Source organism: Drosophila miranda, chromosome 2 (assembly GCF_003369915.1).
Source record: "Drosophila miranda strain MSH22 chromosome 2, D.miranda_PacBio2.1, whole genome shotgun sequence".
Taxonomy (NCBI): Eukaryota; Metazoa; Arthropoda; class Insecta; order Diptera; family Drosophilidae; genus Drosophila; species Drosophila miranda.
This window is the reverse complement of record NC_046675.1, coordinates 2,558,258-2,573,925: the sequence shown is the minus strand read 5'-3', so window position 1 is coordinate 2,573,925 and position 15,668 is coordinate 2,558,258. Positions and strand designations below refer to the sequence as shown.

The 15,668-nt window shown below is 56.4% G+C and overlaps 1 protein-coding gene across 5 annotated transcripts; it reads left to right on the top strand.

Annotated features, from left to right (window-relative positions):
* The first annotated feature begins 358 nt into the window (after positions 1–358).
* On the top strand, positions 359–15,579 carry LOC108154787 (ubiquitin carboxyl-terminal hydrolase puf). Of its 5 annotated transcripts, none has more exons than XM_017285175.2 (20): positions 359–703; positions 831–1,871; positions 1,954–2,677; positions 3,192–4,110; positions 4,185–5,071; positions 5,121–8,444; positions 8,507–8,693; positions 8,776–9,419; positions 9,485–9,608; positions 9,684–9,871; positions 9,926–10,199; positions 10,276–10,458; positions 10,643–11,042; positions 11,111–11,216; positions 11,288–11,459; positions 11,538–11,728; positions 11,794–12,146; positions 12,207–13,173; positions 13,233–13,570; positions 13,635–15,579. In XM_017285175.2, the coding sequence occupies exons 1-20, from the start codon at positions 661–663 to the stop codon at positions 14,387–14,389; spliced, it is 11,820 nt and encodes a 3,939-aa protein (XP_017140664.1). In that variant the 5' UTR covers positions 359–660; the 3' UTR covers positions 14,390–15,579. The 5 variants fall into 5 exon arrangements, with proteins under 5 accessions (XP_017140664.1, XP_033245935.1, XP_033245934.1 ...); XM_033390044.1 differs by having other exon boundaries at positions 11,267–11,459; XM_033390043.1 differs by having other exon boundaries at positions 9,681–9,871; positions 11,267–11,459.
* The last annotated feature ends 89 nt before the right edge of the window (positions 15,580–15,668 follow it).

The window sequence follows — 15,668 nt, the reverse complement described above, 5'->3', positions numbered from 1 at the left end:
TATCTCGGTGGGTCCGACGGTCACACCGCTGCTCTCTACTGCTCGTACATGCAACGAAAAAATCGCGAGCGTAATTTTGAATGGGCTATAGAAAGGGGTATGGACAACAGGCAAAAAAAGCCAAGGCAAATTATAGGTTTCATACGAACCTCACGTGTGTGGACAATATACCTTGAAAGTAAAAAGCCGATGTGCAAGCCAAGGTATGTCAAGCAACGGGGGTGGATTTTACCTTGCATGCTTTGCATTTTCCTTGTAGTTCTGCCTGTTGTCCATACCTCTTCTTACTCGGAAAATCTGTTGAAATGTAGCAATGTGTAGTTACCGTGTAGTTGTCTCCACTCGCCTGTATATATATATATATGAAGTGTAAAATTTAATTTTTTTTGTTGCTGAAAATTACGTTTATTTTTTTCTCGCGAGAGCGCAGGTATTCCAAGCGCAGTTATAAATGGAATTGAACGTTTGCCGTGAGGAGCGAGTCAAGAGAACGAACACAAGCGCACCCGCACCAGCAGCAGCAGCAACACCAGCCAATTCTCCAACACGAATCTAGAGGAAAAGCGGCCACAGCCGCCGCCGACAATAGGGACAGGTCGCAACGCGGCTTTTTCTTTGTAGGGTCCCCCCGCTCTCGCAGGGCCACCGAACTGCAGCACTATGTGCGAGGTTTGCACCGACTTCCAGAACCTCCTGGAGCTGTGTAAGTATCGCTCGGTGCTCGGTGCTCGGCGAGCCGACGTCTCCCCGCCCCTCGCCCACTCCTCCCCCTTCAACCTTCTTGCCCGGAACCGCCCACTGAATTTTCCGCCTTTCGTTCGGTCTTCCAGATGAGGCGCGCGTGGCCAGCTCGGAGCTGAAATTCCAGCTGCTGTTGAAGAGCGAGATCGAGACGACATTCAACTACATCCAGTCATGGTCCCAGCGGCAGTGCATGTGCCTGTACCGGGACAACAAGAACTACGACCGGTTCAATCTGGTGGTGCAGTCCCTCATCTGCCTGACGGTGCAGCATCTCAAGCACATCGATCACCTGATTGAGAACTACAAACGTCTCACGGCCAGTGCCGCTCAGGTGGTGGCCCAGGCCCAGCAGCAGCAGCAGCAGCAGCAGCAGCAGCGGGACTCCAGCAATGAAACGGAGTCGCCGTCGACGGAGAACGAGAACAAGCCCAAGGAGTCTAGCCCAACTGGGGAGAACAGAAAGGAGTCCAGCGCCGATGAAATCCAGGCCGCTGGCGATGGTCCGCCAAAGAGGAGCGGACCGAGCACACCGCCACCGCCGCCGCCCAGTGTCAAGGCGCACATCCAGTACACGGAGGAGCCGTGGATATTGCCGGAGGTCGAGAAACTGCTGGTGCTCGTCTCGAAGGTGTTTCTGCTCAACTTTCCCCTGTACATTGCCCACAAGCACGGGATGCACTCGCGCCTGGACGACCTCCAGGCGGAAGAGGCCCACCATTTGGCCCTAATCTGTGATCTACACGATAATGAACTTCCCATCTACCTGCTGCGCAATGTGAGTCTCTTCTGCAACTCGGGCGGCTTTGGGGCCATGTCGCTGTGCTTCGAGCATCCCGACCTGCCCGTGTCCACAGCCCACTCCATGACCGCCGCAGTGTCGAATGTGAAGCTCTGGCTCAACTATCACTGCAACACGCAGCTGTTCGTGCCCCTGCGCAGCCGTATCCTGCAGTTCATGTGCAAGCTGTCCGACCAGAACCTCCGTTCAGCGGCCACCCGTGCCATGGCCGACTTCGTGTGGTCCTCCCTGCGCGATCCCCTCGATGTGGCCGTCAACTTTGACACGGAAGGCCTGGCCCTGGCCTTTAAGTACTTCACATCCACCACACTGACGATGCGTCTGGCAGGTGAGTCTCATACAATTTCATTCTTCAATGGAATTCTCGACTTAAGCGTCGTTTGCCATTGGTTCATTGGTTCATTTTTCAGGCATGTCGCAGATCAACTCGCACATAAACCTCTTCAACGAGATCTGCACCACGGAGACGGTCAACGAGGTGGAGCTGTTTGGCCAGCGCATCGCCAACTGGCTAACGGAGAACCACATTGTCCAGCACCTGTTCGGGCCCAATCTGCACGTGGAGATCGTGAAGCAGGCGCACGTTTTGCTCAACTTCCTGGCCGTAGAGAATCAAATCTCCGAGGAAGACATCAAGCTCATCTGGCAGGCCACCCAACTGAAGCACTGCTCGAAGACCATCTTCGATATACTGCCGTCGCTGGTGAAGAACCTGGCCCCCCGTCCGGCCATGCACTTGTACTCGCTCCTCTGCCGCATGGACCCCAAGGATCACACCGAGCAGAGCATCTACATTGCCTCGGCGCTAACCAAGCTACTGTGGGCACGCGACTGCTCGCGCAGCCAAATGAATCTGATGCAGGACCATCTGCTGGGCGCCAATGTGACTGCCTCCAGTTCGGACAGCGGCAGCATCGAGGGCAGCAACACGGAGGACGATCACGTGGGCAACGATGACAGCAGCGTGGCCAGCGGAGGCGGTGGCGGTGGCGGCGGCGTTGCCGGCCCAATCTGCCAAAAGAGTCCCATCGACGGTATTCCGCCCTGCAAGCAGGCCCGTCACCGGCGCCACATCTGCGATCCCACCACCGAGAAGGGCAAACAACTCGGCCCCGAAGGCAAAGTGGAGATGGTGTATGTGAAATCTTTTCTTACGAAATGCTAGAATTAAGTATTAAGAGAGGGGTCTGTAGGCAGGGAAGGCTATGGCTTTGGATCTGGTGTGATTTGGTATCCCATTGCTCCTAATGCTCCGAGATGCCAAAAGTGACAAACCAAATACATGTCGTGTGCCTGACGAGGTACATTGATTCCGGACTCGCCGTTTCGCCGATAGAATGATACTTTTAAGACATATTTTAGACTGGTTTTAGCAGTGATTTAAACCACTCGAAATGCCAGAGAGAATGTCGGAAAATATTTCTCAAAAATTGCATTGTTCGCATCTGTTTGGAATTGATCTTTAACTGAAATCCCAGCGTGGATTAGGGAATGCAAATTTGGAGTGATAAAAGGATGTTCTCTTTGTATAGCATCGAAATTTATTGCCAACCAATTGGAACACATCATTCTGTAGATTTCTCTAGATATTTACGATTCTTGTGATTCATTTGATCCTTACGTACTGTCCCCTACTTTTGTTTTGCAGCAGAAACAATCGCATTGTGAACATCATCGACAACACGAGCAGCGAAGAGGAGCTGCAGTCGCGGGCCGCTTTGGAGCTGCAGCTGCATCGCAACCGGAAGAAGACGAGCAACAAGCGGAGGCGCCAGAAGGCGGTCAACAAGCAGATGATGGTGAGCCACGATCTGGTGGAGATCTGGGACGGACCGGAGGATGTGCCCAGCAGCGATGACGGGGATGCTGACGGCGACGGCGAGCTGCTGGCCGACAGCGACGACTGCAGCGATGGGACAGCCAGCCAGCTGGTGCCCTCGGCTGTGCTGAAGCACCTCCATGGCGAGGGCCCCTACATTCGGGCCATCGCCGAGACGAACATCAGTGAGCTGCTGAGCGGGGGCGAGAACGATGGCAGCTACTCCTCGCCGATGAGCAACAAGTCGGAGAAGAATCTCGCGGACTTCGACGACGAGGATGTGTCCCCCTGCGAGGAGGAGCTGGCCCAGCTGGTCAACTCCCATGCCGGGCGTGTGGCAGTGGCCGGTGGCAGCTGCCGGGACGTGCCGCCAGCCTTTGCGGCCGCCGCCGCTGCCATGATGGTGGCCCAGTCGGCCATGGCCATGCAGAAGTCGGGAGAGACCAATGTCGCCGCCGCCGTGGCTGCCGTGGCCGCTGCCGCCGTGGCAACAGACAATGCGCAGCAATCGCTGGTGGCCACCATGCGGCAGGCGAATGCCAATGCAGCTGCGGCCGTGGCTGCGGCTGCGGCCAACAAATCCAAGTCGGACTCGGATGGGGATCTGCTGGAGGTCAAGCAGCCGCAGCAGCATAATTCCTCCAAGGGAGGGAGCAACACCACCTCCGTACAGCCTTCCTTCAAGCTGAACGACGTCTGCCTGCCGGGGAATACGCTGTTATGGGATCTGCTGCAAGATGAAAAGATTGTAAGTGCACCTCCTCCTTCGTCCTCCTGCTCGTCCTCCACGGCTCCCTAATGGTTCGCTCTCTTTTATCGCAGGGTCAACTGGGTGAATCTCTGGCCCTGGAGGCGGAGAAGGCGCTGGCCACGCTGCTCTGCTTCAGCATGGACCGCCAGCTGCGCACAAAGTTCATCGAGGGCTGCCTCTTCAACGTGGCCAACAATCGGAGCGTGATCGTGAGCCTGCGCCTGCTGCCAAAGCTGTTTGCCTCGTTCCAGCAGTTCCGGCCGTCGGACACCCACTCGATGACGCTGTGGGCGGAGCGCAATCACCTGATGATGCAGTGCTTCTTCCAGAACATCCGCTTTTATGCGCGACGACACGCCGAGCTGCTGGTCAACCAGAACGGGGAGCAACAGCAGCAGCAGCTCGGCGGACAGCTGTACTCGCACAAGACGCAGGTCTCGGTCCGGCTGCAGTTCCTTTCGTCGATCTTCTCGACGGTGGGCTCCCCCAAGACCTTTCGCCTGACTCTGGAGCAGCTGGATGCCCTGTGGGAGTGGCTGGCACACGATCCCGAGTGCGCCGACTGCTACTTTTCGTGGCTGCAGGCCCAGGCCAAGGGCGGAGACCAGCATGCCCTCGGCATCGAGGCTCTGCAGCATCTGTACTTGAAGAAGCTGCCCGAGCTGCGGCCCGAGGAGTTCTCGATGGTGGCTCTGGGGCTGTTCCAGCAGCTGTGCAGCTTCGCGCGCATCGCCATGGCCGAGTACGACAAGCACAACGACCAGATCTCGTCCACGGCCAGTGCCGTGGGCATGTACCACCTGTGGAAGATCGCCCTGCGAGCGCAGAGCAACGAGGTTTCTCTGGCGGCCATCCAGTACATCAACATGTACTACATGGGCCAGCAGCTGCGTCTCGAGAAGGAGTTCGTGTCCCAGTGCATGGAGAATCTGGTGCAGGCGGCCACAGCCCTTGAAAGGTGAGTTCGTCTCCGACCTATGCCCGTTTCTAGTGCGGTTTTCTTTCAGCATTGAGGACGAGAACGCTCTGATGAGGGTGCAGCGCGGCCTGCTCCTGTTGAACACACATCTGGACACGTTCCGCCGGCGCTACGCCTTCCACCTGCGGCGCTGGGCCATCGAGGGCAAGGGCATTGCGTCGCACAGCAATCTGAAGAACGAGGGCGCCGGGGCGCCGCTGCGGCTACTGCTGCAGCAGGCGGGGCTCTCGGAGAAGAGCTCGCTGCAGATGCACGCCTGCGATCTGATTGCGGACCTCAAGGCCGAGGTCTCCAAGTGGTGGGAGAGCCTGCAGACGGGCATGGCGGCGCCAGTGCTGGGCCTGCTGCTGAGCGACGGCCCGCTGAGGATCATCACCCAGGGCCAGGAGCTGACCTCGGACTACGACGAGCGGAGCCTGGGCGATGCCGGCTTCAAGGATAATCAGATTGTCTACGTGTCCCTGGGGGGACGAGGCGCACGCCGAAAGGAATCGAATCTGGAGCATCCGTCGATGCTGCCACCGCCACCTAAGGAATGCCTGCCCACCGTGCTCCTGCTGCAGCCAAAGTACTTCGAGAAGCTCTTCTGCCTGATGCAAACCCTCGGCGACATGAAACCCCAGGCCTCGGCAGTGAATCTGCAGCACCACACCAAGGCGCAGCTGCTCTCCCGCCGCGTCTGGGACATCCTGGCCATGCTGCCCACCAATCCGCAGATCCTCGATGCCTTCAAGAGCCTGGTGACGGACCTGGGCGAGCTGGAGCAGCTCGATGCGATCGCCTCCGAGGACAAGGAGAAGGATGAGCAGCTGGACAACAAACGCAAGCAGATCAAGCAAAAGTTTCGCGACCTACTGGACCCCAACAACCTGCAAAAGTTCATGTATTCCTTGCACATTGTGGAGAGCCTGGCCCTGAGCAGCGTGCGGCGCGAGGCCAACGGAAATTTCGAGCTGATGCGCGGCAAAAAGTCGTCGTCATCAATGGCCAGGCGAAGGAACAGCAACGAACCGCCACTGCCGCCCCCAGAGCCGAACTCCAAGCAGCAGCAACAGCCACAGATCTGCGAGTTGCTGGAGGATTCGGTGCTGGGCGGTGGCCAGCAATCGGACACAGAGGCCAGTGGCAGCAGTGGCGGCGACAAGGAGAACCAGCCCAGCAGCAGCAGCACCACCACCACCACCACCAAGCAGCAGCAGCAGCAGCAGCAGCACTGCAAGCGGCAAAAGAAAAGCGAAAGCCTGGACAGACCCGTGGGCTGTGCCACACCGCCGTCGCCCATACCCCCACCACCGCCACTCACGACCATGGCTCAGGCCATTCCGACAGGCCCCGCGCCCTTGGTGCTAGGCGACAACAAGTGGAGCGAGGCGTTCGTCAAGTGCGGAGGCCTGCGGCATCTGTACGAGATCTTCATTGCCGGCCAGCTGCAGCAGAGCTCCTATCCGAAGGAGGTGGCCTTGAACGAGTGGCGCCACGACTGCCTAGCCAGCCTGTTGCGCATCCTCTGGCTGCTGGGCTTCGAGGAGCTGCATTCCCCGGACATCCACGTGCTGCTGTCGCGGCCACATCCCTTCATGCTGCAGCTGATGGAGGTGCCGCAGTGCCTGCGGCGTCTCTCGAGCATCCTCAACGACGAGGTGTACCAGAACGTGTCGCCCAACTCCCTGGTGTTCCCCTACCAGTTCCACCAGCTGCGCACGGGCTTCTGGGGCCGGGCACAGCTCGTCCAGTTCAGCATGAACATCCTCGTGAGCTTCATCCACGCCTCGGCGGAGGCCCGACGCGTGCTCTGGTCGCAGGGGGACCCCGGCATGTGGCTGCAGAAGTTCATACTGGAGGATCCCGAGCCCTCGGTGCGTCGCGAGATCTGTGCGGGCCTCTATCGCATCTGCTTGGGCAATGCCCAGAGCTACCGCCTGCTGCTGGCCCCGCTGCTGCACAAGCTGATCACCCTGCTGCCGATGGCCGAGCAGATGAGCGCCTCCACGCAGCACACGCAGTTCCTGCTGTCGGAGGAGGGCAAGGAGCCGTACGGGCCCGCCTGCAGGGACTACTTCTGGCTGCTGGCGCGCCTTGTGGACACCCTGTCGTCGGAGATTGGCGCCGAGGAGCACATCGACATCGAGATGCTGTGCGAGAGCATCTCCCAAAGCATCCTCACCCGCGACTACTACGAGCTGCGGCAGGGCTTCCAGGACGACGCCATGGTGGGGTTGCTCAACCTCATGTCGAACCTGATCAAGCACGACACCCGCTTCAAGTACAAGCCCAAGATCCTGGTCTTCATGGACCAGCTGCTGGGCTTCCTCTTCGACATGCCCTCGCCCTCGGACCGCCACAAGCCTAAGTGCAAGTCGCCCACGTCCCGAGCGGCCGCCTTTGATCTGCTAATGGAGCTGACCCGCGGCTGTGCCACCAACTTCACCTATCTGCACGGCCGGCTGATGGCCCAGCACAAGTCGGGGCCGAAGCCCCCCTACCCGTGGGACTACTGGCCCCGCGACGAGGGACGAGCCGACTGCGGCTACGTGGGTCTGACCAACCTGGGGGCCACCTGCTACATGGCCTCCTGCATCCAGCACCTGTACATGATGCCCCAGGCCCGAGCGGCAGTGCTGCGAGTGCCCCCGGCGGGGGCCCAGAAGCATGCCCCGACGCTGCTCGAGCTGCAGCGAATGTTCGCGTACCTGCTGGAGTCGGAGCGGAAGGCCTACAATCCGAGGAACTTCTGCAAGGTGTACCAGATGGACCACCAGCCGCTGAATACCGGCGAGCAGAAGGACATGGCCGAGTTCTTCATTGACCTGGTGTCCAAGCTGGAGGAGATGACGCCCGATCTGAAGCATCTGGTGAAGCGGCTCTTCTGCGGGACGCTCAGCAACAACGTGGTCTCGCTGGACTGCGGCCACGTCTCGCGCACCGCCGAGGAGTTCTACACGGTGCGCTGCCAGGTGGCGGATATGCGCAACTTGCAGGAGTCCCTGGACGAGGTCACCGTCAAGGACACCCTTGAGGGCGACAACATGTACACCTGCTCGCAGTGCGGCAAGAAGGTGCGCGCCGAGAAGCGGGCCTGCTTCAAGAAGCTGCCCCAGATCCTGTGCTTCAACACGATGCGGTACACGTTCAACATGGTAACGATGCTCAAGGAGAAGGTGAACACCCACTTCTCGTTCCCGCTGCACCTTAACATGCGCCACTACGTGGAGAAGGCCCTCATGCCGCAGCAGTACAAAGAGGAGCGCGAGAAGCGGCAGCGGGAGAGCGAGGCGGGATCGGGCGCGAACGATCGGGATGAGAACGAAAAGGCTGAGGCAACGCTGGATGCGGACATTGAGGAGTGCTATGAGTGAGACCGAATCCCTTACGACTCCGTGGCACATTCTATAGAGTATCCCCAATCCTTTGCAGGTACGAATTGGTAGGCGTCACCGTCCACACAGGCACCGCCGACGGCGGCCACTACTACAGCTTCATCAAGGAGCGAACGAAGAACAACTTCCATCCGCTCGAGCGGTGGTTTCTCTTCAACGACGCCGAGGTCAAGCCCTTTGATCCCTCGCAAATTGCAGCCGAATGTTTTGGCGGCGAGATGACAGTGAGTCCTTGAGTCCCTGAGTGCTCCTTGAGCCTCCGCCTGCCCTTTTCCGATCTAATGCTTGTTTCCCCGTTTTTTGCAGAGCAAAACCTACGATTCGGTGACGGAAAAGTATCTGGACTTTAGCTTTGAGAAGACCAACTCCGCGTACATGCTGTTCTACGAGCGACGGCTGCCGGAGCATCTGCAGCGTCGGCATTCCGAGCTGCTGGTCACGCCCACGCCCAGTCCCGTCGTGGAGGAGAAGCCAGAGGCGGGAGCGGCAAGTGCCCAGGAGGAGGAGGAGGTGGAAGTGGAGGAGACACCGAAGGTGGAGAAAGTGGAAAAGGATGCTGAGAGCGAGAGGAAAAAGGAGGAGCCAAAAGAGAAACTGGAGGAGCGGCGGGAGGGGAAGATGCAGACTGACAGGACGGACCAGGAGGAGGAGCAACAGCAGCAGCAGCAGCAGCAGCAGCAGCAGCAGCAGCAGCAGCAGCAGGAGGAGCAGCAGGAGCAGCAGGATGGGGATGGGGAGGGGGAGCATCTAACAGCCAATTGTGATAATTCTAAGCCAAGTAACAGCAGCAGCAGCATCAGCGAGCAGCAACCTTCCACCTCCAAGACTTCTTCGTCCTTCAAGCTGCAGCTTCTTTGTCCTCTGCTTAACAAAGAGCTGGAGGACTGGATCTGGCATGACAACCGCCAGTTCCTGCAGGAGCGCAACATCTTCGACCACACATACTTCAAGTGAGCAGAACAGCGGAAAACGCAGGCATAAACTGAGTGACTCTTCTCTTCTCTTTTCTTTGCAGCTTCATGTGGCAGCTGTGCAGCATCATACCGCAGACTCTGGTCTCCGAAGCCGACTACACCTGCATGGCTGCCCAGTTGTCGGTGTCGTTCTTCATCGAGACCTTCATCCATGCCAAGGAGAAGGTACTAAAAACACTTTATTTTGGATCCAGTCAGTCATTAGTTCAATGTCTTTTGTGGTCTCTTCCCCTGGAGAAGCCAACAATGGTGCACTGGGTGGAGCTGCTGACCAAGGAGTTCATTGGGAGCCATGAGGCCTGCGAGTGGTTTCTGTCCCAAATGGCCCTGGAGCCATTCTGGCCAGTCCAAGTGCTCATCCAGTGCCCCAATCAAATGGTGCGCCAAATGTTTCAGCGGCTAGTCATCCACGTTATCCAGCAGCTGAGGTAAGTCCCGTCCAGCGAGTGCTCTTTGCAGCTGACTAATGTCTGCTTCTGCAGGGCATCCCATGCGGATCTGTTCCTGGACGTGGAGACAGATGACGAAGGTAAGGAGCTGATTGGCCAGGCCTCGTGCGTGACGCGATTCATTGGCTCTCTGATATCGCTGCTGGAGCACGGGGCGCGCTCGCATCTCCGTCATCTGTCCGAGTACTTCAGCCTGCTGTGCGAGTTCTCGCGCATGGGCGACGAGGAGGCCATGTTCCTCCTGCGCATCGGAGTGCTCAAGAGCCTGGTGGACTTCTATCTCGGCAACAAGCAGACGACGGACAGCGTTAGTTGCCAACCAATTTGGCCCACAAAGGGGGAGAATATTTGATCAAAAGCACGTCTTGTTTTGCACATTACAGATCGAAATCAGCTCGGACAACGAGGACAACTCCTCCGACGAGGCGCTCTCCGTGGAGAAGATGCGGCCGGCCTCGCTGGACAAGATGATAGCGCTCTGTGCCAGCCTCGTGGAGAGATCCCGCGGCCCCGATTTCCGTCTGAAGCTCTCCCCAAAAGACTTTAACGCCATAGCCGGCGGCAAGGTGATGCTCAAAAAGCTGCAAAGCAAATAATTAAAATCCATTTTGCACGAAAAGAATGCCTTGAACACAACTGAATCAAAATCTGAAATCAATGTATATAACGACTGTCATTCAACCCAATTCATTCAGCCTTTGATTTGATATGCCACATTTTTAATGTATTTTGCGCATATATTTTTCGTAGGGTTTTCCATTCTTGTACCAACAAATAAAGGATGGAATTAATCCGCACCAGACCAAGCACTTAATCCATGCTCTCTGCCGCTGGGACGACCGCTTGGCCACCCAGATCGTCAGCATGCTCTTCGCGTCGGTCACCAAGCACACGGAGCTCTGCGCCCCCTTCTTCAAGCTGCTCACGCTGCTCACAGAGACCCAGGGCGGTCCCGTGGGCCTGCCCTGCTTCACGCAACTCATTCTGCCCCGCATGTGGGACGCCGCCGAGTACTGCCCGCAGTCCGTGCTCGACTGGCTCTCCCTGCAGGCCACCAAAAACAAGATAGCCCACGCCTGGATCCTCCAATCCGCTGAGCAGTGGCTGGAGCAGTTCCTACTGGCCCACGACAACACGCGCGTGCGGAATGGTATGGCATGCAGTACTTTATCCACTCGATGGAGGTGCCCTGCTAACCGTCCCTTACACATGTTCTAGCTGCCGCCTTCCTGCTGGTGGCTCTTGTACCCTCGCAGCCCTTCCGCGCCAACTTTCGGGCGCACTCGCAGCACAAGCTGCTGGCCCTCAACCCGCACAGCTATCGGTAAGTGTGTCCCTCCATCCCTATCCCTTCAACAATCAAACATGCGTTAGGCTACACTTTGTACGTTCCAGCGACATCAATAGCGAGGCCCAGGTGGTGCTCCATCAGGTGATCACGCTGCTGCTGCGTCTGTTGAGGCCGGCGCGCGTCTATGCGGACATTGCCTCCCATGGCACCACCAAGCTAACCGCCTATTTCAACCTCCTCAGCTACTGTATGGTTTCAAAGACTGAAAAACTAATGGCAAGTTTTGGCAGCACCACATCTCCCGCTCCTCCTAAAGTCTCTCTCTGTCTCTCTGTCTCTCTGTTGGACTTACAGATAGGTTCGTTCATGCGCTCCCTGTGGGAGCTGTTCCATCCGCGCCTCTCGGAGCCCAGTGTGCCCGCCCATCACAACAAGCATGCTCTGCTCACCTTCTGGCACCATTCACTGGTGGACTGTCCCGAGAATGCCGCCCAAGTGGCCAGCTGTCCGGAGATAACGCGCAACATAGCATTTAATTATATATTGTAAGAATAAGAAGGGAATGTTCTATTCCGCATTCAGTTCTAACTTGTTTAATGTCTCTCTCAAGGGCCGATCATGATGACGCCGAGATCGTCACCTACAACCGGTCCATGCTGCCCGCCTACTACGGCCTGCTGCGGCTGTGCTGCGAGCAGAGTCGTGCCCTCACCCGCCAGCTGGCCCAGCACCAGAACCTGCAGTGGGCCTTCAAGAACATCACTCCGCATCCCACCCAGTATGCGGCCGCTGTGGACGAACTGTTCAAGCTGATGGCTCTGTTTGCCACGCGGCATCCAGACGCCGGCGAGCAGGAGAAGCTGGATGTCATACAGTTCAGGCGGACAATCATTATGTCCTACATGAGCAGCCTGGACGCTCGGGTCTCCTGGTCCACGCTGATCAGTGCTCTAAAGATATTGGGTAAGATTATCCCTCTAAAATGTTGGAAACTTATTTAACTTTGGTTTTGCTCCTTCCCAGTGGACAATGAGGATGATCGCATGGTGGTAATCTTCAACGGAGGGATTGAGATGTGCTTTGAGGCGCTGCACACGCTACATTCCATGCATCACGAGGCGACGGCCTGCCATGTGGCCGGGGATCTGTTCGATCTGCTCGGGGAGATGCTCCTGCTGCTGGCCACCCTGCGCACCCGGACGGACAGTCCCGCCCAGAAGAAGCAACAGCAGCAGCAGCAACAACTGGAGCAGCAGCTGCAACTGCAGCAACAGCAGCTCCTGCAGAAGCAGCAGCAGCAGACACAGAGCACCCAGTCCCCGCAGACGCCGCAGCAGAAGGAGAAGCAGCTGCAGCAGCAGATGCAGCAGCATCTGCAACTCCAGCAGCTGCAGCACATGCAGTTCCAGCAGCAGCATTTCTTGCGCCAGCAGCACCAGCACACGGCCCTGGCCAAGGCCCTGCCGGATGCGGTCAAGCGGCTGGCCACGCTGCTGAACACATTCAACTCGCCGGAGATCAGCCGCATGGCCCTGGAGGTGCTCAAGGAGCTGGTGCGGAACACCAGCCTGGAGGCCACCAATATACTGGCGCCCATTCTGATCAACTGCCATTTGTCCGTGGCCAATGCGCCGAATGCCATCGGACCCCTGGGTCCGTTCTTCCCGCGACGCGGAGCCAAGCACACGCCCTGGCCGCTGGGGGCCAAGAACTCGCCACGGCCGCCCCGGCCCATGGTCCAGATGTGCATTGCTTTGTCCGAGCTGACGCCGCGTGGCCTGGATGCGGAGTACGATGCCCATGTGGAGGCCTTCTACAGGCCCTATCACGACTTCATCGACGTGATGATGCGGATGTGCGTCAACACGGGCTCCCTCAACGACACCCTGGTCAAACTGCACTGCCTGGTGGCCATCGAATCAACGCCGCTGCATTTCAATTACTTTCCCAAGTTCTGGGTGGGCATCCACAACAATGCCCTGACACACAAGTGAGTCGATCCCTTCCCGAGTCACCTGATCCCTGCTAATTGTTCGTCCGATTTGATAGATACACGGAGCTACTGGTCAAGAACCAACTGCTGGTGGAATACCTGCACAATGTGCTCAGGGACGAGCGCAGCATGCTGAAGGACACGTGTGTGCGCGAGTTCCTGGAGCTCTACTACCATCGGGTGGCCACCCAGCTGCCAGTGGCGCGCATGATCTACACGATCAACTACGGCATGCACTCGAAGGATGACATCGATGAGCTGTGCGGAGATCTGTTTGCCATACGGATCATTGCCGAGGCGACGGGTGTGCCGGCCACCGTGCGGAAGGAGTTGCGTGGCTCCCTCAGGGCGCTCCAGAACAAGAGCGAACGCTTCAGGATAGAAGCAGAGCGGGGTAAAAGTCCTCTATTTCCTCCATCCTTCTTTCATTTATAGCTATATTTAATCCCTATCTGTAGACGAATTTCCCAACAAGAAGCAGAAACGGGACTCGTACAAGGAGAAAGATCAGGCGGCGCAGTCTGACACCGATAACTCCTCGGTTACGGATCCCAGCAAGGCCACAGATGTCTCCATGGAGGTTGTGGCCACCAACAGCCTCAACAGCGACCCAGTTGTCGACAAAACTGCCAAACCACCGACACCTGCCGGCAGCGAGGACGAGCAAATGGAGAGCACGTCTTCGGAGAAGCTCGGAGAGAAAGCTGGCTCGACGCCATCGTCTGACGACGAAACGGAGCTTGAGGATGAGCTCGAGCCCACGCCCAAGCGCAACAAGAAGTCCAGCAACAAGAAAACCGCACAGGATCGCCTGAACGAGGAACGAGAGAAGCATCTGATCACGCTAATCACCATGGAGTCGTACATCCAAAAGATTTTCTCCATCTTGAAGCGAGACTCGAAGCAAATCGAAGAGCAGGCGGCAGCCTCCGAGGCCTCCACATCGGCAGCGGCGGCGGCCAAGGCCAGACCGAAGGGGGCGCACACTCCGCCAGAGCCGCCCATGCCCGAAGCGTCCATGGAAACGGAGACGTCATTCTGTGGACGGACAGAGGACGAAAAGCGACCGCATTCGCCCGAGGCCGGCAAGCCCAATGGCAGCCAGCCGATGGCCGCCGATACCCTGCCCAGCGTTATCGAGGCTGCCCTGGCCACGCCCACCACACCCGCTGTTGCCTCCACATCCCAGGCGGCGAGTCCAACACAAATGTAGTTGTCGTTCAACGATTTGATCAGCATTTTATTTTTCGGCAAGCCCCTGGACTGATCATGGGAAAGCGGGGATGATGGGATTGGGGGGCTGCTGCTTAACTTGTAAGAATTTCGTGGCCAAAGGTCAATGTTAGATACGGATACGAATATAGATACAGATACAGATTAATGTAAGCAACCCAAGGTTGGTGCTAATGTTTGACTTGTGGACTCCAATCTGCTCCACACACACGAAGAGACAGACGAAACAGACGGACAAAAGAATTCAGATTTAAAAAAGTTACGGATACTAGACTGTAAGGTTAGCTTAGCGGCATCTAACTCACACACATTCAAGACCCACAAACACATACATATATTCAATATATAGCTATAAATGTAACTATTTGTAAGACTCCCCAAGCACACAACCAAGAAGGAGCCCAAGCAGATTACCTTTCAGAATTTCGCCAAGTGCAAAAGATTGGAAAACAATTTGTATGCCAAAAAGAACATCAAACTCAAAACAAAGCTGAAATATTAAAAGATTACCATTAACAAATGGCATTGAATGTTTTAACAGCAATAGTGGCAGAAGAGTATATCAATGAAACGGCTTACGAGACGCTAATATCTATTATATGTGTTGTATTAGGATCCATTAAGTGTCATTTATGAAACGATGCTAAGACATTTGCTCCTCCTCATCCTCTTGCTCCTCCACATCCACATCCCCTTACCCATCCCCGTCCCACCAGCACGGTAAATGAGAAACGATACGTTAGAAATGAACAGATATTATTACGATACCTATATACATATAACTTAACGAAACATTTTAAAATATTGGATGTGTGTTGTTAGCCAACGATTTCCAATGTGAATTGTGCACAACGCAAACAAAATCGAACAGTTCTTTTAGTTCAAGTTATAAAATACAACGTAGTCCGTAAGCGATTGCTGTCCCAAGGTGAAACACAACAGGACACAAGAAATGATACCAATATGAATAATAATAAATAAATAAAGCTTAAAGTAATGGCCCGCCCCGACGAATCCCGGGGAGGGCGCACATTGTTAGACATAAGCCACGTACACGCCCAGCATACGATCGAAATCTACAATGTAATGTGTTGAAACAGAAAACAAACGAAAACTAAAATCACAAACTAAAACCATGAGAGAATATAAGTTAACTGATATGTAATTGAATCGAATGCTGTCGCACTTAATTCCTCGGGGCCGAGAACACACATCACCTCCTGTGGATTGCGCTCTACAGAAGGAGATCTCAACCTTTT

Coding starts and splice junctions, on each gene's coding strand:
- LOC108154787 (XM_033390042.1), top strand. CDS start 661: ATGTGCGAGGTTTGCACCGACTTCCAGAACCTCCTGGAGCTGT. Junction 5,072..5,120: donor GCGGCCACAGCCCTTGAAAG/GTGAGTTCGTCT, acceptor GTTTTCTTTCAG/CATTGAGGACGAGAACGCTC. Junction 9,420..9,484: donor TTCGACCACACATACTTCAA/GTGAGCAGAACA, acceptor TTTTCTTTGCAG/CTTCATGTGGCAGCTGTGCA.